This window comes from Calonectris borealis, chromosome 2 (assembly GCF_964195595.1).
Source record: "Calonectris borealis chromosome 2, bCalBor7.hap1.2, whole genome shotgun sequence".
In the NCBI taxonomy this organism is placed as follows: Eukaryota; Metazoa; Chordata; class Aves; order Procellariiformes; family Procellariidae; genus Calonectris; species Calonectris borealis.
In genome coordinates, this window is record NC_134313.1 from 105,552,876 (window position 1) to 105,580,288 (window position 27,413).

Sequence of the window (27,413 nt, forward strand, 5' to 3'; positions counted from 1 at the left end):
TACGGAAAAACTTGAAAGATGCCCAGTGACACAAATTTTACTATCTGTAAGAGAATTTGCTGATAGTGCCAGTAAGCCACAAATGTAGCAGATGGTTTGGTTTATCAGTTTGAAATTCTGTATTGGCCACGAAAGAGCATAACATAACTTTTTTTAACATAACTTTTCCAAGTCATCAGTCTGCTTCCTGTTGCAGACTTCCACTATTCAGGTTGTGGCTACACGTTTAATAGAGATGCTTATCCAAAGTCTATTCCCCATGCTTTGTTCCTGCTGTCATGTACTGTTACGGCATGGGTGTTTGTGTAGACAGAAGATGAAGCAGGACAGGAAACTGGTGCAGCTAAGCAATAAACCAGCTTAAAAAGGTAGTCGGAGGTAATTAAGCTATTACTATCACCGAGATGTTGCTTATCAAGCAATGAAATAGTTTTGTTGCCTGTAGTCCAATCTAGTAGCGGGATGCTGAAAGTGGCAGTCCTCCTCCTTTCTTGCTTCTGCTCATCTTGCAAGACCAGGAAACCCTATATGTAAATTTAAACCTACCACCTATTTGTTGATGGTGTACTCACTTGTGTTTCTGCTTGATGCTTGGTAGTGTTATGCAGGAGTGGGGGGGAAATTTTGGATAAATCTAATTAAATTCCTCTTCCCTTTTGATGCTCAGTTTTTGTCCTGTAATTTCAATGTTCTTATCCTGGCTCTCTGAGAAAAAGCAAATTAGAAGTTTTGAATTTCTGAAAATAAAGCCAAACTCCAGCATGCTACTTTTCCCTAATTTTTTTTTTTAATTCATAGTCTTGATATTTTTATTTCAGTTGTCATTAAAGTATTAGCTCTTCAGAGATCAGAAATGAATGTTTTATTAAGTTTAATGGTTGATTGTCTGTACTAATAGAAAAAGTCGTGCAGTATTAAAACAAACGCCTGCTTAGAGCCCCTCAAGACCCAAACTAGTGTTTTTCCTTAAAAAATATACACCATTACAAACACATGGCAACTCATTTAATGATGATGATGGGAGTTCAGTGGCTGTCAACAACTGCATAAGAGTTTAGAGAAGACAGAGGCAGACCCTTCCCAAAGGTGTGCTGTGACGGGACAGGAGGTAACAGACACAAATTGCAACATGGGTTACTTCGACTGTATATAAGGAAAAATCTTTTCATCTTGAGGGTGATCAAACTTTGGAACTGGTTTCCCAGAGTTGTCGTGGATCTCTGTATTTGGAGATACGCAAAACTCTCCTGGACAAAGCCCTGAGTAACCTGACACAACTGGACCAGCTTCAAGCAAGGAGCTGGATCAGGTGACCTTCAGAGGTCCCTTCCAACCTAAATTATTCTGTGATTCCAGGTGTTTACAGACTAACAAACTAACAAATGTCCTGTAAGGTGTTGTTTTTTTTTTTTATTTAAACAGGTGGGTAAGTGAAATAGAAAAAGCAAGACTAATAGTCTGCTTAATGGAAATGCTGAACACTCAAATCGTTTCCATTTCCTTCAAGCTTGCAAGTATTGAGCATGTTTACTAGTCAAATCCTAAGATTTTCAGTAGGGAAACCAATACTGAAGAATATGCAGTTTGTGACTGAGTATATAAATGTATAGCCTTTTTTCTGACCAGCTTTGGTTTCACCAACTGTTTCAGCAGAATGCATTTTAATTTAAATTTAGTGATCCAAGATGTGAAAGTCAATTTCTAAATGAATTATACCTGAAATAAATCTCATAAAAGCTTTTTTCTAAGGTTTGGTAATATTCCTTAAACTGTGTACAACAATTTTTTTTCTAATCTATCAAAGTAGATATAATAGCACTGCCAGACTTTATCAAAAACAGGATAGTACAAAGACAGTTTTTAGTGTATGGAGATCTAAATAGAGGGAAAAAAATTTTTTTTTTTTTTTTAAATCATGAACAAGACTAGGTTTTGTTACATTTCTGATTTTACTGATTCGCCACCTGCTCAGATGAGCCAGTGGTAATTGTGATAGAGAACAGTAAAATCTGCATTTGAAGTGCTTGAGACAAAGGGATGTTGAAGCACATGCATAAATGCATTATGTGACTCTAAAAATCAAGTCAGAAATTTGAGAGCAAAAAATGCTCTAATGCCAAAGAAAGAAAATAGATGAAACAGAACATGAAAGGGAAGTTCTTCTGAGGTTACTGGGAAGAAATGGGACTGAGTTATATCACATTCTCTCTTAAATTTCATGTACTGAGGGACGACTTAACCTACTTCAGACAGTTTATCCTTCCAGTGACATCTTTGTAGAAGAAAGTTTAATTGTTCACATGCATTATGCCATAATATCACCTCTTAAAGCATGTTAAACTTGCTAGCTTTTTTGAAGACATGGGTGGTAAAGTCTTGCTCCTCAGATAACTGTTCCTAAACATTCAGGTGGTAAGAATATACATAAAAAGTTATTCAATTCATTGAGACAAAAAAAAGCAAAAGGGAAAGTTTTCATGTACAGAGGAAAAAATTGAGATCAAAGATAAGTTAAAAAGTATTAGGTTAGTGACCATATTTGGAAAAATATTTCCTGATGTCAAACTAAGTGGATACTTTTCTGTCCTGGCTTCCTGCTATGGAAGTTAGAAGAAATCAATATTGTTAGCTCATTTCAGCCAAACTTAATAATGGACTCAGAAATATTGGGAAGAGGCACTGAGAAGTGCAGAAATCCAGGCCCAAAATGGGGTTTTTCTTCTATTTAAGGTCTTGCAGCTGAGCTATACAAGTGCTGCAGACTACATCAAAGTAGTCTAGTCAGTGAGGTTTCAACTGACCGCTCCTAGCATACTTTCTGTGATCACCCAACTAAGCTTGGGGAGGAGGAAAGGGTCTTACTCGACTCTGTCTTACCACATCTACATTTGTTTAATAGTATTTAGCTTTTAATGACTGGATAAAGTAATACTAGGCAAACCATGAAAATGGTGTTGCAAAACTAAGCTATACAGTGTAGCAGAGTGGAACAACATTACTGAACTGAAAGGCTGTTTGCTACGGAGGAGGCAGCGTTCCCCTGGCGTGAGCGGAGGATTGCTTTCCTACAAAGAACCCCAGGACAGACCTCCTCCCACTACTGGCTTTTTGTCTTACCTAAAGCCAGAACTCTTTGTAAGTAACGGTCAGTAATAGACTAAAAACACATTCTTTCTTTGAAGGGTAGCTGTAGGTCATCCTCTTACTCTCACTGGCCTTTAAGTCATGTTGTTGGAGCCTTTTCTGGAATTTTGGCATGGATATTTTTCAGCAGTCTAAATTGAAGAATCATTGCATCTAGCAGCCAGGGAGCTCTTATTTCTGTTAGGGTATCATTGTTTTAGAAATGCTGCAACCAAAGAAACAGAGGGCTCCACCCTTGCTGCCTCCGGTAGGCTCAGGCTATCCTTCCTCTCCATCCCAATCATAAGCTAATGTGCAGTCAAGGCAGAGTTGAAATGCTGTTCTTATTTTTCAGTGATTCCCATCAAGTCTGTCCTGCTGGATAGGTGAACAGCTGTATTCTGGTCATAGGTATTGTGGTAATTTTGATTTTATTCTCAGACGTCACCATTTTAAAAAAATTACAATGTAGATTTACAGGCCTATTACTATTTAACAAACTTTTGGCAGAGGATCTTGAAAACAGAATAAAGGAAAGGAAAATTATGGATGGCTTTTTAATCGGATAAGGCCATAGCTTCCAGGCTGCAGCGATGTCACTGACTCAGGAAAGCTTTGGAGAAGTCGTTGTGTTATCTCCCTTGAGACATTTTCTCTTTAGATTCTTTGAATTAAAAAATCATTGTGAATTTTACAGTTAGTAACTTTTAGTCCATGCAAATTTATTTTATATTTCAGAAATTGGAATGAGCTTTTTTCTCTTTCCAACATCATGAAGTGTTACTGATTTAATTGAAGAAACCAATTTTCATTATACTGATAATAATGTTAATGTTTTAAAGGGACTGCCTAAAATCGTTAAGTCAGCACTCAAGGCACCCTAATTACCAAGGAAAGACTTGACCTCATGTTTCTTTTAGCAATTTTCTAGAATTTGTCCTGAAGATCTCAAGAGTGTTTATGAAGTTTCTACTCAAATCGAGGCATTGCTTTCCAGACAGGAAATTCAAAGATATTCAGAACTTCTAAATGGCATTCTTTGAAGGATTAACAGCCTCACTCGATCATAAGCAAGGATACAGCATTGTTATTAGTGTTGCGTTTTAATAACAATATCAGTATGTAATCTCTAAGTGACATTTTATTTCATTTCTAGTCTAAGTATTAACTGCAGTAGTAAAACCCAAATGTAGTGAATTGTACAGTTGTAGTCACAGTTACCTTACCTTTTCATTTACAAAAGTTAAGTGGTCAAATTAATACAGATGACCTGTTTGGTTCATTTGGTTTTCTTCCCTGCAGTATCTGCCTTTTAGGAGTGCACCATATTGCCCAGGGCTGCAATTAAAATGTGTGCAGGCTTTACAGCCAGTGCTGTGCCGCAGTGTTGTGAACTGGGACTGCCGTTGCCACTGTCCGTTCCCCAGCCAGGCTCCTGGTGCAGCCTCCAGGGATTGTCAGTGGGAGCTCCTGTAACTTTCAGATGGTATTTTTAAATTGCTGTTTTTCAAATTTGAGCATAGCAGCTGTGCTCAGCAGAGAGCCAAGAGTTAAAGCTTTTTTCCCCTCACATAATTGCTTTTCATCCTAAAACTGGTAGGTCTTTACCAGAGGCTGCTAATATTTCTATGTGCAATTCGATAATAGTAGATGAGCAGAATTCCAGACCACAAGTGCCAGGAAGCACACGTTACAGGTTTGGTTCTGCTCTCGTTGCAAAGGCCTGACTTCCAATATAACTCAGAAATCTGTTCACTGCCTAAAGTAAAAAAAGTTATCCATGGATAATGCCCCTTCACAGAGGAAAAAGGCAATCACCTCCCACTCAATATACCGTAAGATATTTAGAAAAGCAAGGTGTATTTTAAATAATACATTCTGAGAATGAAGATCTCTTATTCTGGAACTTCTGTTGCTGAGGAACAAAGCAGTAATGTCTTTGATCATTTCATTAATACTGTTGTATTACAAAAACACAGTAAAATGTTTTAATGATTCTTTAATTGCTAATGAAGAAACTACTGATTTTTTTTGGGGGGGTGTCTTTTTGCTGAAAGGTAGAGGGAAACAAACAAAAAAGTGTGTTTATGAATATAAGAATAAAGAAAATAATTAAATACAGTAGATGGTAAAAATTATGAAGAAAAATAAATTCCCTTATTTTGAAACTAATGGGATGTTCTGAAAGCTTGTCATAAAATCATTTTTAAATCATTAAAAACAGATTCTGCTTTGAATTTTTTCACACTGTGAATAACTGTGGTTGTCTGTAGCCATTAAGATAAAATCAGTTGACTTCAGGTATTTTTTTCTCTTTCTATGAAAGGTTTGTCTGGTTTTGGAATTTCAGTGGACCTCTGTCTTTAAGTACAACTATGTTTTCTTTACACTTTGGTGTTGATATTGCTTCTTTTTTGCTATTTGGCTTCACTAGAAATTAAAAAGATTTTATAGGTATATTGCTGAACTCAGCCCCTTTTATGAAGGATACAATGTAACACAGATCAGTTGCCTTTCAAAGTGTGTGTAAAAACTAGATTAATCCTGTATTCGGTAGAAGACAACTCAACTTTCAAATAGGCAGCCATTGTAGAAACCTTACTCTGACATGTAAAGCTGCTTAACTAACACCTGATCTTGCTTAAGTTTTACATATGGGTAAAACCTGTATTATGCTGTTTAGCATAGAACCGAGCAGGATTTGAAATTAAAGATGGCTGCCTGCAAAAGTTAAATGACCCTGTGCTTGACTTTCTGCCTTGTGCTCATGAAGGTGCTTTATCAATTCCGTCATGTCCTTTTACTCTTCTTCTTTGCAAAAGTGCTTTTTTTGTGTGTCAAAGGGTTAAACTTTCCAAGTCAGTTGCACAAATCTCATTTCTCCTGCCCCATTCTTGATAAACCTTTCCTTGCCTTACCAGATGCCTAGTGTGTGATTTGAGGAGCTTGAGGAAAGAGAGGACAAGCATTTGTGAATGTGCTGTAATAATAATTTGGCAGGCAATTGTATGCCATGTCAGTGTCAGCAACTAGGCAGCCTTGCTTGAATCTTTTGAAGAACATTAACTTCTTTTAAAAAGAGTTCTCATTCTTATCTTCTTTGACTGTGATACTTTGCCAGTGAAATATTCTCAGTGACCCACATTGCCGTGGGACAGCGTATGGCTTGTTTGCATGTTCAAAAGCATTGCTTCCAAACTGCATGTACCCTTCGGCTGGCATCGAATCTTCCAGGGCTGCAGCACTGTGGTAGAGCACGGTTTGGGTGACCTCTTGTATGGGAAGATAACTGCACCTTCTTTAGAGTTATCAGTACTGTATTAATTCCTGCTAACTACTTAATAATGTGAAGTTAGTAAACTTTTTACAATGTTATTTCCATTTATTTTGCCACTGACAGAACAGTTTTGTTTTCATACCTCTGTGCTGGAAGGTTAGAAGGTTCAGTGCGCAACTCCAGGAAGATGGAGCCACCACTCTCTGATTTGATTTGCAGTCTAATACCATCGTTCACTTTAATTTCACAGGCTCAGAAGTGCTTTTTTAATTTGTAATTTTTAATATCAGTTTTCCCATCTACTCTTTCTTTGGCTTCTCGTTTTACTGCTGTGTTAAAGTTCCTGAAATAGTCTGCTGATTCCTCTAACATTTCATATAAAATACACGTAAAAACTCCACTGATCTACTAAAAAGCAGTAGTTCAGGACAAAGCAGAAGGGAATGTTGGAAGTGGAGGCAAGGGTAAAGATTATAGGATCAAATGGAGAATTATGGGAGCTTATAAAAGCAAGCTCTCTGTCCTCTAGGAAAACTTTTCATATTCCAGAAACAGCATGCTCACCAGTTCTGCTGGAGAAACAATGGATTACATGGAAGAGCATCTTTTGGCCGTATTGCTAATGCACTGCAAAGCAATTAGGATATTAGCAGCATTTGGAAGGTGCCCATGTTTCAGGGACACCTTTCTAATGCAGATGTGGCCTAAGATACTTTAGACATAATTGAAGATAGAATTTAAAAGCACTGTCTTTCATGTTCTCTGCCTGTTTATGCACATTTATTTGATAATTTTTAAAATACATGCAGTATATTTACAGCCTTGAGCAGTTTGTGTCCTGTAGTTTAGAAGTAACCTGTAAGACCAAACCACTAGCTTTTTATTTTTCTTTTTTTAATAACAAATAATAAATCTTCATATAAGTCATGCAAGTGTGTAGGAGATCAGTCCCAAAATATGTTTTTGGTAAAAAGAGAAAACGTCAAGCAAAACCAGCCCCAAGCACTGAACTGTTTTGGTTCTTAGGAACAGTTTTGAGCACACTGGGATTTCAGGATGTCAGCAATGTATTTAAATATGTTCAAAAAAGGTGTGGTGTGCATTTCATGATTTTTTTTTTCAAGACTACCAGCCTATTAAGTTTCAAATAATTGTACACATACAGTTTGAGATATGTATTAAAAGAGATCAACATTAATCGTGTTTACAATGTAGGTCTATCAGCCTGACTAGAAACACTGAGAGTCAGACTTATTCAGCTAATTGAAAGAACACTAAAAGAAATGCAGTGCAGATAAAGCTAGTGAAATTTGAATTGACATGTGAAACATCTATTTGACTTTTTCAGTCTGGTATTTGTCTGCAGAGCATCAATTTACCCACTAGTTGGATAGATCTGGTGGTCTGCTAGCTTTTATGTTTAATAACTATTTAGAGGGCATCATGGTCCCTGGCCTCAAACATGGCAGCATTTTAAAATATTTGTAAGGAGTATGTTAAGGTAATAACATGTTTTACATGGGGATACCTGCAATTACTGGTCTACTTGGACATCTTATTTTCATTTTAGAGTTATTTTTATGAATTTATATGCCATGGGGGGAATATAAGGTACATACTGAAACCTTTTGGCACATTCAGATGGCAGATTATATTAGTATCTGCAAGTTCTTCCTAAGATGCAATATATTCAACACAATCTCAATAAGTGCTTAGGAGACACAGGCTTTATGCTGAAATGCAGTTGGTTTTTATCTGTGCTTACTGTCAATACCGGTTCAATTGTTTCCATTGCTAACAATGAACAGTCATTTTTGTGGCAGTAGAAATAAACCTAAAGAACTCTTTGTAAATACTTGATTTTTTCTGTTTTTCCCTTAACTTACGCAATCACTTGGAGCAAAAGTATAATTGGTCTATTGGGAAAGACTGGGGGGGGGGAGAGAATGTGTGTATCTTCCATGCAAAACTGGAGCACAAAATGAACAGCTGTCCATCAAACCTATTCTTTTTGTAGAATTTTCTGTAATTCCAGTAAAGAATTGATTCAGAGCATTCTACTGCTTTTAGGAGAGATCATTTAGGTAGTTGCATGTGTTGTCTTGTTGCTGTCTAAAGTAGTTAGTTTCTCAGTTCTAATAAAACTTGAATTTTTGAATACTTGCTGGTTTAAAAAAGAAGAATTAAAGTTTATTCACAGCTCCTTTTTTTTTATGTAGTTTATGTTACTGCGTATGTAATTGCTTCTTCCAAAAAATGTAAAGCATCATGATAGGTCTCTGTCACATCCATAATGCTGTCCCAAAACATTCACTGAAAATGATTTTTCTAACAAATTGAGGTTGCTTGTCACAGTTTCTTTTTTGGTGTTTTCTGAGAGTCTTGATTCATTTTGAATGTGTAAACTCAACTTCTGGAGTAAGAACGTTTTCCAGCTGACCTGGTTTGTTAATAGTACAGAAGGTTTTGGCTTTCTTTTTAACAAAGTGTTAGGTACTTTACAGCTCATAATCAGAGAATGTGAGACTGAAAATCTCATTGCTCTTTTGTCTCTATATTTTGTCTGCATGCGTGTATGCTGTGTTCTTCCTAAATAAGAAATAAAATAGCTTTGTGAGCTGAGGACTTTTTCTGGTTTTTATAATCAGGTGTTTAAAAGAATTGTCAGACTTTTCATTCTCTTGCTAAATGGAACAATTTGTCGTCTTCAAGGGATTAATCATTTTTCTTTTTCAATGTTAATCATTCTTGCTGTGTTATAAAAGTCTTTAAGTATTTTAAAGATAGCTGCTATGGTAGTGTTTAAGCAGTAAAGATCCCCTCACTGTATCTTATCAGTAAGATTTGGTATTAGCTGGCATTTTCTTCTGAAGTGTCATGTGTTCCATTTGTATTAATCATATAAAATCTAATGTTATAAGCAGAAGTTGTAGTTGGTAAATCAGTATCTGTCTTGGTCTGAACCAGATTGAAAGTTTCCTCTGTTCTTTAAAATTTTTTATTTAGTTGAAGTTAGTGATGTGTCTAGATAGATAGTTGCTGCTTAAATATTAATGTGTTTTTTTTACTTATTAATCTGTTCAATTGAAGGGCTTAAATCTCGCTGCCTCAATGAAAACATAGTTTGTTTTCCATTTCTTTTGAGAATTCTGGAAGATGAAGATGATAATCTTTACATTTTTCAGCACAATTTGCAATTTAGTCAATAGTTAGGCAGGAATCCGTATTTTGGGAGCCTTTCTAGTTAAAGTGGTTTATAAGGACCATCCCACATTAATTGTTTTCATATGCAATGATTTTCAAAATTTGCTGTGTTTCTGTGATTTACACGTGCATTTTAAATGCCCTTCTACAGAAATGGGACATGTATGTGTACAACTAACTTAGTAATTCTAATATTAAATGGCATTCCAGACTTCAAAAGAATAATGTCATCTTTGTGCAGAATGAAAGAAGAAAAGACATGGCAATAACTAGACTGCTAGTCTGTCAAAACTGTTCACACAAAGTAGATTTTAAAAGACTATAAAAGTTCAGTTTGTGAGAGACATCTGTAACACTGAATGTCTATCAACCTAACTTTGTCCCTTGAAAACTTTAACGTATTTTGTAGTGAGAATGTAGTTTTAAACATACGACTTTCTGGAAAAGCGTTGCTTTTGGAATGAAGGAATGTAATTTTAAATGTAAGACTTGCTGGAAAGGCGTTGTTAGAGCTGTAGATCTGTGCTGCCATTTCTCTCTCAATTGCTGGCCATGTTGGCTACAGTGAGTATCTTCTAACAAAGCTATACAGGCATGGTGTTCCTGCCATCCCATCCCAAACTGTAATACTTAAACACTTGAGACTTTCTGTGTATTCTGTACACACCGAAAAATCCCTAACCTGTGTACTTTCCACACTTTTACCAGGTTCACTGTTGGCTTATCTCTAGCTGTCTTTTCAGTCTCCTTGACCCTGGATTGCGTTCCATGATTCTTATTTTCCACACATATGACAACTTCTGGTCATGGAAAAGGCATTTTTGGACTAATGTAATTTGATTTGACACAGCAATTCCTAAAGTTTCTACCTGGAACTGTCATCTGTGTTTAGATGCACTAAGCTGGTATGTGGTTCCTTTTTTATTATGGTTTTTTTACAGCTTTCACAATGAAAGAGCTGGGCATTAGACAGCAATGTTTCGGGTAGTAAAAATGTATCAAGGCAAGGGCCAATGGAAAAACAGCTTAAATTGTAGATCTAAGAAGCTTGCAAGTTACTTTTCATTTTGTATAGAAGTCATTCCATCCAAGGATAGTACAGCCTGGATTTTTAAATCCAGTTTTAAAGCTTGAGTTGTAAAACTCTGAAACAATTGCGTATTTAAAGAAATTGTTTTTCACAAGTATACTTAGTAACAAAATGTCCTTGCTTTCCCTTACGCTGGCAAGTCTCCTCAAAATTATTATTTTAGGATATTTTTAAGTACTTCTTACCTTTTTTTCCATTATTATTATTATTATTATTCCTTCTGTATCATTTCTCTTTTGCAACAATACAGATTGGCAGAATCCTCAGTGGAAAGTAGCACACGATAAGGAAGAAAAATTATTTGCTACTACCCTCAAACAGGAATAGCTGAGTGAGGCTTGTAGAAAGACAATAAATCCCCCAAATCCATCTGTTTAGCAGAGGACTGAAGACAAATGCCACATACTCCATCTTTCTGAATTCAATTACCCTGTGGAGCATCTTCATCATCTTGGGTCATATGCCTTTTCTCTCTCTGTTAGGACGTCAGAAAAAGAAATGGAATAGGTCTTTGACTGTTCCCAAACTTCTATATTTTCTATTTCCTCTCGCTCCTTGCTTGCAAGCTCTCCCTTGAGTTCCCTTTCTCTGAAAAAGGTATTTCATTTACTTCTACCATATTTCCAGTAGAGTACTGCCAAGGTGTAGATCTTTTGCATTTAGTTTGATAAACAGAGGGCAGCTTTGACTTTTCTTCTGTGCATATCAAGGTAAACAAAGAAATTAGAGGTGCATTTATGAAGGACCAGATATAAGTGGCTTTCTTACAGCTTTCTTCTAGCTTTTGGGATTATCAGTGTAAAAGCCGTGGATAAGCAGTGTAAAATCTTTTGGTCTATGTTCATATACAAAGTTTCTTCTTCTTGATAAAGCAGGTGTGGCATTAGTGAGAACAGAGAGTAGTTGTGAAGCATATTTTAACTTATGCTGAGATAAGCTGCTTTTAGGAAAAACTCTTAAATATCAGTAGAGAAATACTCACACATAGCTTCTTTCCATGTCCTCTGCCATTCACAAAAATAGAGAGACATAGGGATCTTCACCTATGTTTTCTCATGTTTTCATCTCTTTCTGATGGCTGAATGAAGACTCAAAGAGAATATAACCTTTTGAAGCTCAGCAGGGTAGCTCATGAGCATGATTTGCTTTTAATGATGGTTTCAGCAGTTCCAGACCTGTTAGAGCAAATTAGCATGTTCTTAGAGGAGTATCAAATCCCATGCTAACTTTTCAGAAGCAAAGGCCAAACAATTATTTGGTGAAATGTGTTAACATTTTGATAGATTTGCCTTTATTAATTAGCACTAGCAGACAATCTGGTTAGAATGGGGTTCTGTACATTTCGTTCCATTTATACTGTATTATTTAGGAATACACTTCTTTAAAGTTATATATCTATCAAGGAATACTTGTAAATATAAGAATACTTATTAGCTAGAGATTTTAATATGCCTTGCCCAAGTGATTCTATATGTTATAATAGTATAAAAGGTGTATAGTATAAAGTATATTATTATATGTTACAGTAGTATATAATATCTATCCATTTAATTTCATAAGACAGCACTTTTTTCATAGTACAGTTTCTTGTTTACAGCTGTTCATGTTGTTATAATTAAGTGCAAACACTTTCAAATGTCACTGTATCATGTATGTGTATATGTATATCTAAAGTTAAACATAGACTAAATATATTTAATTCTGATAGAATGTTGCTAGAGCTGTTACAGAAACTGCATTGAAGACATCGGGGTTTAATTTGAATTTTCAAGGAGGAGGTCAATGAAAGTTGAAGCATATTCTTAATGATTATTTAAGAGCAATGCAATAATTATGAAAGATTGATATAGAATAGTCTGTTAGCGGATATACTGACTTTTCACTCTTTGGCAGGTGGATGACATCTTAGGAGAAGGCAGTGATGAAAGTGATAGTGAAAAAAAAAAGCCAGAAGAGGAAGGTGAAAAACCTCAGATTAGTGCAACAGAGACTTTAGGAATGAAAACAGATCAGAGACCTGGATCATCATCGTCGTCATCATCATCGTCAAGTGAAAGAAGCTTAACAGGCAGTGTACCCAGGTATGAGTTTTTCAAATGTAAAAAGAAGCGTTAATGATGTTTCATTGTGTTTATGCACTATTCAGCATGCTTTTTGGCAATGCAATATTTATGTTGTTGTTAATCTCTGGATGTAGGTAACTTTTTTTTGTAACTCTGTGAAATTGTCATGCTTACCTCTGCAATGTTTTGGGATTGATTTAAGGAAATGGTCATAGTGTCTGTTGAGAACCAGGATATCACCTGTTTTGAAAGAACTGAAGACCACTGAACTGCACTTATTTTAAAGTAGTCTTGATCCTGAATCAGGTGTAGGACAATGTCCTCTGCAGTATTACTTTAAGTAAAATAAAGCATGGTTTTGGAAAGCTATGGTTTTTTCATCTTGAATTTTTGAGATATTTTTATATAGGAAGTTCATAAAAATGAGGTTGTTGAGATGGTTTTCTGCTTTAGTCTCTTAGAAAGAAATTTAAACTTGGTAGTCTCTTCTGCAAAAATTATTTTAGTGTCCCACCATTGACTGTTGAATGATGACTATCAACCAATTCGCTAGTAAACTAGAACTTGATAAAATAAGTGCATATTTTAAATACGTTAAAGAATGGTTCTCAATCTGCAGCCCCTTAATAGTTTTTAAGCCTAACAATATATAAAGAACAAAATAAGATTAAGATTATACCAGTTTTAACTTAAAATTGCTGAGATCATCATCCTGTACCACAAAGTGCTAAAAGTGCAAACGTGACTCAGATGTGCTTTGTAGTTTCTTTCTGCTCTCATAACCAGACTCTGTTCTCACTCGTAAGAATTTAAGCTCTCATAGTTTCTCCTTAATGGAGAAACTACAGAAGTAGTAGGACTTAAGTGACTTATTTACATTATTTTAACTTCTGTGAGCTTTGTTGTAGCGCACAAAGAATGTATGAGAGAAATTGCGAAAACCACCACAGAATGCGATATATAAATATTCATGAGGAGATTTTGATTGGGGTAGCAAGGTTGCTGTGTGTCAGGAGTTTATTGGAGAAAGAGCTACATGGGAAGCCTGCACAGGCCTTTTAGTTTATCGTAGATGTGTCTAATCATTGAGCATCTTCAGAAAAATGTCAGTCTAAAAGGTAAAAGAATTTAATCTGTCTCACATAGATAGAAGAAAAATTCCCTCCTAAATGAAGTTTGGAAGAGGAAAGGCAAGCCAGTGATGAATGTTTTTAGAATAACATTTGAAGCAGCAAGGCATGGTGGTGGCATGTCACTGTTAATTCATCCTAATACTGTGATGTTTTGTTGTATAGAAAATGCACCAAATTCTGAAAAACAAAAGGCAAAAAGAGTCGTATTAAGGAATATTGCTTGGGGTTATTGCTAAATACTATTCCCTATGTATGGTTTACAAAGATGGAACAAGTATATTTGTAATTAAGTTTTGCTCTATATAGGAAAGTTCATAAGTAAGCTTGGCAATACTTCGGCTCTCAGAAGCCAAGTAGAGGTAGTACTATTGTTGCTAGAATAAAGTCTTTGAGAGGGCTTCTTAAGTAACTTTTCTATCTTTGACCTTCCTACCTCTTAAGAGTTTCCCTGTCAGTTTGTTAAATTGCATCCAGGATTGAACCTGAATGGAATGCTGGAAAACATACTCATGAAGTACTGGTTCAGATGCTGACCCAGTGTCTGCTAGGCAGGAAATTCTGCTTGATAGAAAGGAGCCTCCGCCCATCATTCCAATTCCATTTTAAGTTTGAAGTTTTTAAATTGACATTTTCGTGGTCAGTCAGTGTTGTATGTGCTAAAAAGATTCCGTACCGGAGAGGTAATATAAGAGCAGTTGTTAAACAGCAGGATTAAAATCTGCAGGACCTTAGTCCACTCCAACACAAATACTAGCTACAGTTTCTGGGGGCCACATTTCTAAAAGCTAAGTGCTATACAAGCATATACGTCCCAACAAGATTTGAAGTTTCTGTTCTGAAAATCGGAGTCTTTGGGGTGTTAGGAGCATAATGAGGCTGAAATTGTATTTAATAATTTTAAATTATTTGTGCTCTGTCATACAGCCTGAAGTCAGGAGTTATTTATTACCATGAACACCATCACCTCTTGCCACATTAAGTAAACAGAGGCTTTGTATTCTAAAGGCCAGTCCCAACTATTCATTATGTAAATCCACCCTGGACCAGCTGTTTAAATCATTATTACACAACTTGTTATGATCACCCTGATGTCCATATTATAGCTATTAATGTTTCCGGAAAACAAAAGATGAACAAGAGAAAGGCAGTCCAAATATTATCCAGTACTCTCATGTTCTGGCTCTGCTCGTTCCTAGCAGAGATGAGGCCTGCAGAGACTGTAGGTTCCTGGTAAGCAATGCTGCATTGCCCCATTACACCTTTCCAGTAGTTACTGACACTGGAGCCATAGCACTTGTAAGATAGAAATGTAGCACTTCTGTTTAATATTAGTCTTCAGCCTTGAAATCTACAGAATACCTTGATCATTTCTCTGACCAGTGCCACTTCTAAAATTCTCATGGATGGAGAAAAAAAAATCTTTGAGAAATCTAGTAGCTGCTTTTTGAGAGGAGGAGGGGAAATGCAGCATCTTTCCTACATCCATTTACTTTTATGACTTTTGGTAGGTACCATGCAGTTAGGTTGCAATCTGACAGGCTAGAGTTGTTTTAAAATCTGACAGGCTAGAGTTGTTTTAAAATCCTAGATTCTTATGCAACATAATAAAATGCTTGCCTTTATCTCACATGTCATGTTAAAAGGGTACTGGATAGACTAAACAATGAATATGAGTTTCATACTGTGTAAAAAGATGAAATAGAAATTAGTAAACTAAAAAAAACATAGTTGTTTATACTATGCATATTTGATCAGCCGCTTGTGATTATGACCTGCATAACAATAAAATACATATGCAGCTTACTTTGATTTAGAAAATCTAAAGAAGGTAAGCAAGTTTTTATTCTTAAATAGTCTTGATATTTGTGTAAATAATATTTTTCTGAACTGCTTCTTATCTAATTTTTTTAAATAAAAGAATTGCTGTTTAGAGCTCTGATCCAGCTTTTGTTGAAGCAAAGAGGAGCCTGACTTCAGCAGGAGCCAGACTTCAGCCCCCTCACAGTTCTACTAGAATTTTCTACTTAGAATGAAATTCCACTTAATGTCGTTGAAACACGTCACACATGAAACTTACTGCTGTAAGTTATGAATAAGGAGTTATAAATCATGAAAGTGTACAGGTGTTTTTTAATGTGTTAGTCATGATTAATGATACATAATATGAAAAACCTTTTGATATTAGTATAAATAGAATTTGTTCATAAGAGAAAACTGAATGTTTAGCTTCCATAGCACAGCACATACCTAGCCACAAGAGGTGTCTGATTAGTTGAGATATTTCAAGCTTTAAGCTGTCAGTGCACAGTTCACTTTAAAGTGCATTTTGATTTCACTCTGCTATTGCCCCTGAGACTTGAGTGATAGTGAACACGTTTGCAGGTCTCACATTTCCCCTTATCATCTTAAACTTGCATATTGTGAAGTAGTTGCCATAATAATATACATTGAACAAATATATTCCATGTTAGTATGCTCTAATACTGGTCTTTGTAGGAAGATAAAAAATCAGGTAAAAGGCTGTGGCAGTCTCAAAAGAATATATTCGCTAGAAGGATGGACAGGCACATGAAACAAATAATGCTGTTGAGAAAATTGGCCCAGCAATATGTCAAAGGTTGGGGTTTAGCCTCTTTCAGTTTGTAGATCCTGGAAATTTCTAGTGGAGATGTGAAGCCTTGTACAGCAAATATAAGTGTGCTATGTGTCTGTTGACTTGCCTATTTCCTGATGCAGAGCAGACTTTGAAAATAGTTAATAAAATGCTTCAGTTGTATTACTAAAGCTAGGAAATTGGGTGCACTTCACTTAATAAATTGAAATGTTAAAGGAATTGAGGCAACAAAACAGGAATTTGAGATGTTCCGTCTCTATCACTGTCTTCCAGTGGCATGCCATATATCTATGGCATGTGGTCTTCTATAATACACCTAAAATTTCTCTTTAAGATATTGAAAGTATTTAGTGGTGAGTGGGAGTTAGCAGAAAGAAAAAAACCACACATAATACTAATTGAGTTTCCAAGTACTTATGTTCATGTGAGATGCTGAACTGATAGTCCAGAAGAATCCTTCCCTTTCTGTGTTCATATGTTCTAGTGCAGGGTTTGCAGCCAGGTTCTAATTCTTGAGGGAAAGGACATGATGGGAACCTTCATATTTTCGAAGGATAGCTCGTGCTGCTAACACCCTGGTATGCAGCGTCTCTTTACGTGCCTCACTTGTGCCTGAGGAATTATGGTCCAAGCAGAGAGTACTTTAAACAATGGGAAATGAGCCCAGCAGTGGCACTGGAGTAAAAAATAATGCAGTTCATTTACCTATGCCGTAATATTGGTTTTCATAGAATCGATATGTTGTACTTTTTAATAAATTTTAAGTAGGAAGCTGAACTGTTGTAGCAGTATTCTATTTGCTGTTAATAGTCACTATGATACAGAGAGTCTTTCTCAGAGGTCTCCAGTTTCTAATAGGCTTGAGGGCTTGTTAAGCTGTGGGAAGTCGTGGAGAAGTAAAGGAGCAGCGGCTGCTCCTTCGTGGGAAAGACTGTTTGGGTACAGGGACTACTGAAAGCTTCCAGGTCTTGCACACGAGGCCTCCCTGAAGCACAGGGGGTTGGAGGCAGCTTGCTGGTTTTGCATCCCTCTGCTGCTGCTGAAGCACAGTTCACAGCATGTCCATGGGCTTTTGCAGCTTGGTGTTTGGTAAAGAGCAGTTTTCTGGTGTGAGGAGGTGGGTTGGATTTTTGTTCTGCTTTTTGCACAGGTTGGCCACCAACATGAAAGACCTTCCCCTGAGGGTGAGCGAGAATGAAGGGGGAAGGTTGCAAACATGAAACGGATGGATGCAGTGATGCAATGGAGTATTTGAGTGCATTATTTTAGTCATGAAAGGCTACAGCTAAAAAGTATGGTGGTTATTTGAAGTATGCTTACAAACCACTCTACTGTCTGTATCTATTGTTAAGCAGTTAACTTTTTTAGAATTCATGTACATCAGACCAGTTTGATCATGTATTCACTGAAGACCTGTATGGATTTTTCATTTGATTTTTGTAGGTTTTGTTCAGGTTCCCAGTGCGCTGCTTGCTTTTTTTTTTTTTTTTTTAAATAAACTTCTTTCTGAATGCTTTCAATTCACTGTGCCAAGGCCAGGTCAGGTTTTTTACAGTGTTTAGTTCCAGTCTTGGTAATTTCAGTTTGTATAAATCTGATATAAGGGCTAACAGTTGCTCTGCTGAAAATTCCTTTACTTTGGAATGGAAATTTCAATACTTGTGTTAAGACATGTTTTTCAGCTTAAGAAGGAAGTATTCTACTCTGAATAACTAGTGAGAAGAAATCTAATAACTAGAAGCAATACCTAATCTATTAGCAACAAGATTTTGCTTGCAGAATTTGATCCTCCTTTACAAAAGTATAGCTCAGTGAAATGTTTTCTTTAGCAAAATTTCTTACTGATAATTTCTGCATCAACCCTGAGTAGATTATATTTTTGACTGATGGAGAAATCATAATTTTAAGAACAAATGGATAAATTATAAAAAGGTATAAGAAATGGTACTTTATGCTTGGACTTCAGATTATTTTCAAAACATCTGAAAAGCCCTCTACTTTTTTACAGTCACATTGTGAGTTTCTGATACATATTTCTTACTAAATTCAAGAAAAGCATTTTAAGTTACTTTGCTACAGAGTGGTATTGATCGGAAGTCTTTCAGGGAGCCTCCAATCTTTGAAACCCTACATAGAATAAATCTTTGAACTCTGGTTGAACTAAAGCAAATTCTTTTACTCATTTTTGCCAGACTGTGATCAGGAAGAGTCTGCATATTAAAGCTGTCTTTTGAGTTCTTCCAAAACAGATTTTGTCAATCTGTCTATTTTTTGTTATCCTAAAGAATGAGAACAGTGGTTTAATTTAAAGTACAGCTGTGTTAAATGATTCACAATGTAAGGTAAAACTTCAGTGATCTATAGAAAGGGCTTGATAGTTCATAATCAAGGAAAACTGAGCTCAGAATCTCAGAAATCTCTCAATTGTCTTTTCTGTACCCATTTACTAGACTTTTAAAAGAAACACTGATATTTTGTGTACTACCTTAAGAATGTCTTCGATTCTTTTAAGTGTTTTCTTTTCTTTCAAATATAATAGCACTTCCTTTCAACAGCCACTCTGCTAGAAGACAGAAATCATAGTCTTGCTTTCTTCCTTGCTGCCAGCAAAGACTGTTGCAAACTCCTGTGCAAAATTTTGTTGATGACACTTTTCATCCTAATTAAACCAGTACATTCCCTGTCACTATAACTTTTTTCCAGCTCCCAGTCTTGAGACTCTCGGCTTTGAGAATCCTGGGACCTAAGTTTTTACAGCCCAATGCTTCCCAGGCTGTCAGCCTGGCATTTGTTACTCATAGTCATCTGAAATTTTTTCAAAAACAGTTTCAGTGACAATCTATTCAAAATGTATTAAAGAACTAACTGGTATATGGTCAAAGTCTTGTTGAAAGTACCCTTAAGAGCCAACAGCACATCTCAAATATGACTGACAAAATAATTGTAGAAATTCAAGCATTTTGCCAAAGAATTGGTGGTCCTCTGTTTTCTTATCAAAACAACTCATTGCATTGTTTCATGAGTAAAGTCTTCGTGTTATTACACTGCAGAGTCTTCTAGAATTCCTCTCTAAATGATACAAGTATACTGTTGATTTGATCTTTACAATATAGAAAAGCTGGAGATCTAAATTTAGAAATATTGGTGGTTTAAAGTCATCCTTTCCTGCCTCCCGGATCACTTGCTGCATCAGCATAGCTCACTTAATCATCGAGCAGTCTGTCTGGTGAAGAGCCGCTCTGTGAGGTCGCCCTAGACAGAACACATCGTGTGAAGTTAATTTTAAGAATTAAATCTTTCATTAGCTCCTTTCCCTTGAAGTAGATTTTATTTAAAGGGACACTCAGTATGGCTAACTGCAAAACAAAAAGGGGATCGATATTTCTGTATTTGGTCCTCTTGGATGTTCAAGAAAACATTATGCTTAATTCAGGAGAGAACAAACCCTTAAAGTAAACAATTCCTCGCCATTGTAGGTAATTGGAAAATTTTGTTTGCCTGAAGAAAAATTTAACTTTATTTTGCTCTCATTGATATATCTTTTCCCAAGCAATTGCTTCGGATGTTTAATCTGAATCTCCGTGGCATGTGGTTATTCTGAACTACTTTAGTTTCCGGAGCACTAGAGTTTAGTCATGCATAATACTGAGCTGCTTTTGTAAGTCTCCCATTCAGATGTCCCTCTATAAGAACTGGAGTTAATTATTGGAATTGGCCGAGCTGTAGTATAATCCCATTTCTAAAACTGCACTGTGGTTTTGGCTGTGGGCCTGCCATGCCAACGGCTGTGGGATTAGAGAGGAAAACGTCTCATCTTAACGACTGTGGTTCCCTCAAAACTTGTTATGTCTATCTTTGTATTGCAGAAGCAGCATTTCAGTTAAGCGTTGGTGAATTACGTTGAGTCTCACAGCTTGTTTGGGTGGTTTAAGATCTCTGCATGGAATTAAGATTGCTGGAAAATTTCAGAAAGCAAATACAGCCCATTTATTGACATTGGCAACAAGATAATGAATCCACAATCAAACAAATATGTTTGATAGGAGCAGCAGCTCATTGTTCCTTGATGTAGTTTGGTAAATTAATGCAGTTTTCCTACTTGAATATTACATGTTAATGAGCACTTCGGTGCATTTTAGTGAGATCCAGTAGGTCTCCTCGCTAAAGGAGGAAACCCACTCAGCCTTTGAAGACAATGAATAATCACTGAGTAGGGGGAAAAACAGACCTAAATTCTACAAAATTAAAGATCCCTGACAGGCAACCACCTCCTCTCCCAGTTGTGGGAAAAGCTGATTTGCTTTAAGAATTTTCAGTGATAGGTGGCATTTGTCAGCTTTAAGGTACATCCCTGGAAATTCCTGTTCTTAAGGTGGAACAAGTAAAGGAAGCTCAATATAGATGATGTGATGGCTCCAATTTTATAGATTGTTACACTTCTGAAGTTTCAAGTTGTTGGGAAAGGTTTGAGTTTGTTTCATAGAGAACAGCCCAAATTTGTCTCTGTAATTATTACCATGATTAGTCTAATTTCTTATAAATTCTGCCTAATTCAACATTCTAAATTCAACATCTAAGAGAAGAAAACATGTTTCAGGTAATAAGAGAATGTGATTAATATTTGTTTTATAGAACAGAAAGTTCTGATTAAAAATTTTGCAAGGTTACCAGAAGTACTTTTTTCTTGGGTTTAAAACTTAACTGATATGGGTAATACAACACCTGAACTAGCTAGCGTGTTTCAAGTCTGTACGGTACTCTTGTGAAGAGTTTAAGCGGGTATTCAAGAGGGGTATTTTCAGGCATTAAGAATTGAAACTTCCACCAACTTCCTTTTCCCAAAAAGCGTTGATTGAATTTAAGTTCCAAAGTGGAAATTTTTGTTGTTGTTTTCTGGTAGTACAAGTTTTTCCTGATATAACGATAATTTTCATAGTTACAACAAGGTAAGAGTATGTTTAAATGACCGAATTTCCTTGCATTTCTAATAGTTTGGAAGTAAACAGACTCTCTGTATGTAGTACACATAAGCAATTAAAAAATTACTGCAGCTTCAGTTAGGGTTTTTTCCAGAAGCAATGGTGAAACACTCCAGACTGAAATTCAGGATCAGCTTGTAAAGACAAGCGCTCCTGCTGGCAGCACATCTTGCTGTTTTCACATGAGCCAGCTGTTCTGCAAAATTTTAATGTCACTTCTGTTTGGAAGTGATTTTGATGAAGACTCTAAGAAGGAAGAGGGCTCTGGGCATGCAAAACATAAATTTGCTTCTGTACTTAACTATATTTATTGAATTGAGTGTCCACTGTAAACATCAAAGATATGTTTCCATTCAGGAATGTTTTACTTGAAAACTCTCGTGTTATCCAAAATTTTTGCATGACAAAATCGATCCTGGGGCAATAACAGCTTTTTGAAGCCATTTTAAATAAATTTGTTTCCTCCAAAGCTGAGGTTTCTTCAAAGTTTTCTTTTTTTCCCTGGTTTTTTTTGGTTGTTTTTTTTCTAATGTTTCTAGTCCCAAATGCTCTGCCCGCTGTATTGTGTTGAAGCAACAACTCATTTTCACTGATTGATAGCTAGAAAATTGTAGATCCTGGTTCCAGAGAGTTGAATAAATTGAAACAAACAAACAAACAAAAAGGCAGAAGGCTTTAAGGATAGATCCTTAAATCAAACAATAAAATAAAAAACACACAGGAAGTGAGTGTTTGATTGTTAATACTATGGTTTTTTCTTAAGACAGAAATTTTTTTGATTTTATATACATTTTCTCATAAAGAAAACATTATATTGAAGTATCTATACTGTATCTATCCCCCTCTTCAACCCACTTATTCACACTGTTTCCGACTAATATGTTTGAATCAGAATATATTCTCAGAATATTCCTAGTTACCTTTATTTAGGATTGTAATGAAATACTTATGGATGTAAAACTAACTGCTGATGTGCACACAGTTGTCTTGCAAAATTGTATTTTAGTGCCGTGAGGGGGTAGGCAGCAAAGAGTTACTGCATAATTATTAAACTGCAGCCTGGTAAAGATTTTCTTCATGTGGGGCAAATATCTAAAATACTTATCCAACTTGAACTTTCTGCTGTTGTACCAGCTAGAAATCACACTGCTGTAGTGCCTACAAGCCTGTTACATTCCAGGACATACTTAGCTTAAAAGGGCTAAAAAGCAAACTGGGCAGAATGGAGGCTTTGGCAGGTGATAAATTGTTGTGATGGAAGGCATTTGTCTTTGCAGAAATGGTCTTCAGGTAAACATTTTAGTAGGTGGGATCAGTAGCATTAAGTTGCCTGACACTTTGTTCTTGCATAACTCCATTTTACTGGCTTTAACTTTGCCAGACATAAACTGCTACAGCTAAAATACTCTCAGACTTGCTCTGTGCTTCATACTTCATTGCTTTTGGAAAAATTAAGTGAAAAAGATTCAGCCATTTAAGCTGGGGGGAGAAAGTTTTTGGGAAAAAAAAAAAAACACCAAACAAAAAAACCACACACCACACCCCAGAACACACTAGTTTTACAGTATTGAAAAAACTGTGGCTTGGTAACGCTTGGAGTACTGGATCTCAGGTGACAGGGTGCATGTGTATCAAGGATGTGCCTTTTTCAGTCCCTCTTGAAAATTGTCCAAATGTGGCAAAGTTCCAAATATGTGTGTTTCTCCCAATGGTTTGTTAGGCATGTGTTAGCCCATCCTTATTCACATTTTATGCGATTAGTAAAGTATTTTATACCAAGCATTTCCTGCTGGAGAAACTAAAAGTACTGTACTCCAGAATACTTGGGATTCCAAAGGTAAAGACATATCCTAAAAATCAAGAGTCCTTCAGCTGTAATTTTTGTCTGATTAGATAAGGTTCTGATTAGTGACCACCTTCAAAGGTTCATTAGGGTTGCTTTAGGTAACTGGAGTGCATCCCATCAACATTTCACTTCATTCTTTAAGTACTAAGAACATTATTTCTTTTGATAGTTGATACTTTTGTTTCAAATATACAGTTCAGGTTGATTCTCAGCTTTTTATCTTTGTGTGTCTCTCACATTCCTGGTAAAATTGACCTGTCCCAATTTATGTATATGTGAACCAGTCATTCTATCCCCGCCTCTCCTCGGAGAAAAATAACTTAGTTTGGGGACATAGTTTATTTCACTGATTTTTTTTTTTTTTTTTTTAATGTCTACACCTAGTAAGTGGTGTAGTGTAGTAGTAGTGTAAAGTGTGTACGTAAAGTAGTGTACTAAGTAAGTAAATCTTACCCTTTGGTACTTCTTGTCTCTGTTTTAAGGCACAAAAATTTATTTTTAAGAGCAAACCGTGCAAAGGATAAAGCTTAAAAAATGTACTTATAGCCCGTGCTTTGTTTCCTTTGAGTAGCTCTGTTTTATGAAAAGTAGATTTGATTGAAGTGAAAGACTGTCCAAGCTCTTAAGTGATTCCTTTCTTATAGCAATCTTTATGATAAAGCTTCAGTATATACTGGTGAGTTATTCTAAGTGTGTCTTTACTCGTTGATCTCTGCAGCTTTAACTGAAATTTGAAAATTAAGTGGATTTTTAAGCAGAAAAATTCAACAGTATTAAAATGTAATTGCAAATGTCTAGAGAAGTCACTGACAAACTCAACTGTTATAACACCATTTTGGAAGCATTTTATAATTATCAGTGGAGAATTAAAAAAATGCAGAAGGAGGAATCAAGAGAGCTGGAAATCTTACTCTTAAAATTGCATCTACTTGCCAGCATGCTTCTGTTTATCACACCACTTACTATCTTTAAATGATTTCTTTTTTCTCTTTTTAAAGATGCCAATCATATCATTTGACTGTAAATATACTTCTAAAAATCATTCTTATGCTATGGCCTCACAAATAATATATATAACGGGTTGTGCTTCCTTTGCAAGTGTAAGTAACATTGCAGTTTGCTAAGCCAGTCTTTCTTTTGAAGGGCTATTTGAAGACTTCTACAATAGAGAAAATACCTATTTGAATGTCATATAAGTCTGTAAGTTTGCATGCATGTTTTCACCAAAATATTGCCTCTAAGATTTCATTTTGATGATATGGAGGGTTACAGTATACCTGTATAAAACAGAGAAAAGCAATCATCTTAAAAACTGCCTGAAAGAATTTCATGTTTAAATTTTGCCATATATTGCTCAGCATACTGAAATCATTGTAGAAGCAAACCTGTAGGCTTCTTAACAAATCAGGAAGGATTTTCTCTGTATTTATATTGTTTAAAGCTCTTCCTTGGTTTTAGTTGTCATTTGTCTGTTAGGTAACTGCTAGTCTTTCAGACTGTGTCTGATAGTGCAAGTACTGTACCAGTGCAACCAGAAAGTCGGGGAGTTTTGTCTCCTCATTAATGAGGTTAAGCATCATTGGTTTTCCTTGTAAAATGCTGAGCTATTCCGTAATGAATTTAAAGCTATTACAGAATATAGTTTTTAAGCTGTCTTACTACAGAAACCGCTTGCTTTTTCCTTTCTGATTATTAAAGCAAAATGGAAGATCCAGCATGACTTCTGCCCCAAGGAAGCTGTCAGCTGCAGGCAGTGCTTGCCTGCACGTTTTCTCAGAGGAGAAAGGCAGGGCAAAGGGGTTTCCCCACCACCACCACCATGCGAGATCATTTCGTTAGAGCAAAACTACTTTTTGCATCTGCAGCAACCTGCAAGGCTTGTTTGTTACTCCTGGCTTGGAAAACAAGTTACTACTCTGACTGCTCGCTGCTCTTCAGTGTCTCCACATGTCAGAAAATTAACAGGTATCTTGTGTTCAAGCGAAGTATTGTTACGGGCAAGTCACTTAGTCAGGCAAGGGGAAAGGAGCGCTTCGTGCGAGGAGGGACTACAGGAATCTATCTTCATTGTCAACCTAATATTCCAATGTTTTTCGACTGGGAAGACCTCTACCTTCTAAAAAAGCTACCAAACAGAGTTTATCTGGAACTTAACTTTTTGCACTCCAACAAGCCTTGTCCGGCTGAGCAAAGAGGGTTAATGATATGAAGGATCCCACTAACTCCTTAGGTCCCAGTGCCATTGCACTAGTCCAACAGTATTTGGCCTTTGGCTATTTTTAGAGCATTGTTCACTTCTGTTTAAAGTCTGCTTTTGTTCTGGAGGTTTTTTCTTATCGGAGTGGAAATACTGCTTTCTTTCAAAGGAGTAATAGGAACACACAGATTTGTTAAAAGTCAGTGAGGGATTCTCTTTTAGTCTACATGTCAGGTGACTTATGGAGTTAAATATGTATTTCTACGCCTTGTTTATAGACACACACACCCCTCCATGAAAATGTTGAAGCTTTACATTCATGTTATTTTTCTATTTGAAAAATATATACACTGAGAAATTCAGAAGTTTTCTGAATTTGGCCAAAATAGATGCATAGAGAAATTAATTTGAAAACAGGTTTTTGTTAAAGGTTTAAGGTGTTAATGCTACATGCTATTTCAAAGCTACTTTACTGATTGAGTTGTCTTTTCTTAAGATTTAGTGAAATCTTTTTGACTTTAAGATTGAATCATGTCGCTCTTCTATACACAATACTTGAAATAATGGTATTTGCAAATAGCAACAATATTCTACTCATTTGCTGTGCCTGAATTTTAGCTAACTTGTTCACTTGTCTTTTCTTTGTTGGATGCACAGGAGGAGTTGTAATGCTTCATAGATTGCTTTTCACAGAGGATTCAAAATTCCATTGCTGTGAAAGGATTATACCCAATTTGCTCTGCTCTGTTCTGTATAATCCTCCTAGAAAGTTTTTACTAACAGAAGGGTCTCTGTAGGTCTTTCTGTGCCAAAAATTTTATTTTCAAGATTTTTTCAGTATTAAATTAAATTAGGTCTCTGGTCTGCTATAATGAGTGCCCTATAAAACTAGAGAGGATTTTTTTCCTCCTTTTCCAAAGTTACGAGATGTAGCTATGGTATGTTATGCCTGGGGGACTAACTTAAAGCCATATGGAAATGTTAGGTTGAAAAATGGGTATGTGTTAGTTTTATTGGGGTTTTGCGGCATTGGTGTGCCAGTAGCAGGTGAAGGTGCAGAGGGGTGCGTTTTCTACACCCTTATAAACCCACAGGTGAATGGAAAGATGCTGAAAGTTACTGGTAGGTAGGTGTGGTCTAAGGATCATAAATGTGTGATGCTATTTTCAATATGCTATTTTATTTGATAGTATAAAAATATAGCATGCCTGACTAAATTGATTGTTTAAAAAATACTACATTTCTGTTTAAAAAAGAAAGGGAGGGGGGAACCCTAAAATAATTCATTTCCACAAATGAAAGGGTATTTGGGAGATCTGCCATAAAAGACCTTTGACATGATCCCCAACAACATCCTTCTCTCTAAACTGAAGAGGTGTGGATTTGATGGGTGGACTGTCTGGGGGTGAGGAATTGGTTGGATGGTCGCTTCCAGAGGGTAGCTGTCAACGGCTCAATGTCCAGATGGAGGTCAGTGACGAATCGTGTCCTGCAGAGGTTCGTATTGGGACTGGTACTGTTTAATATCTTGATTATCCAGGTTATTCAGCCTGGAGAAGAGAAGGCTTCGGGGAGACCTTATTGCAGCCTGTGAGTACTTAAAGGGAATTTATAAGAAAGATGGTGGCAAACTTTTTAGCAGGGCCTGTTGCGACAGGACAAGGGGGAATGGTTTTAAACTAAAAGAGCGTAGATTTAGACTAGATATGAGGAAGAAATTTTTTACAATGAGGGTGGTGAAACACTGGAACAGGTTGCCCAGAGAGGTGGTAGATGCCCCATCCCTAGAAACATTCAAGGTCAGGGTGGACGGAGCTTTGAGCAACCTGATCTAGTTGAAGATGTCCCTGCCCACAGCAGGGGCCTTGGTCTAGATGACCCTTTAAA

At 36.3% G+C, this 27,413-nt stretch overlaps 1 protein-coding gene across 9 annotated transcripts in view; it reads left to right on the forward strand.

Annotated features, from left to right (window-relative positions):
* The window catches only part of CTDP1 (CTD phosphatase subunit 1), a 117,736-nt gene that overhangs the window by 65,168 nt on the left and 25,155 nt on the right, over positions 1 to 27,413 (forward strand). For 7 of the 9 annotated variants that reach the window (XR_012672527.1, XM_075142852.1, XM_075142853.1 and 4 more), the window contains one exon: positions 12,588 to 12,775. Coding sequence is in view for 6 of the 9 variants with exons in the window: in XM_075142852.1 (XP_074998953.1) it covers positions 12,588 to 12,775 (188 nt within the window). In the remaining 3 variants the exon portion in view is untranslated. Of the gene's footprint in view, positions 1 to 10,312; positions 10,510 to 12,587; positions 12,776 to 27,413 lie in introns of those variants that run through there. The other 2 variants (XR_012672525.1, XM_075142855.1) reach the window with 2 other exon arrangements.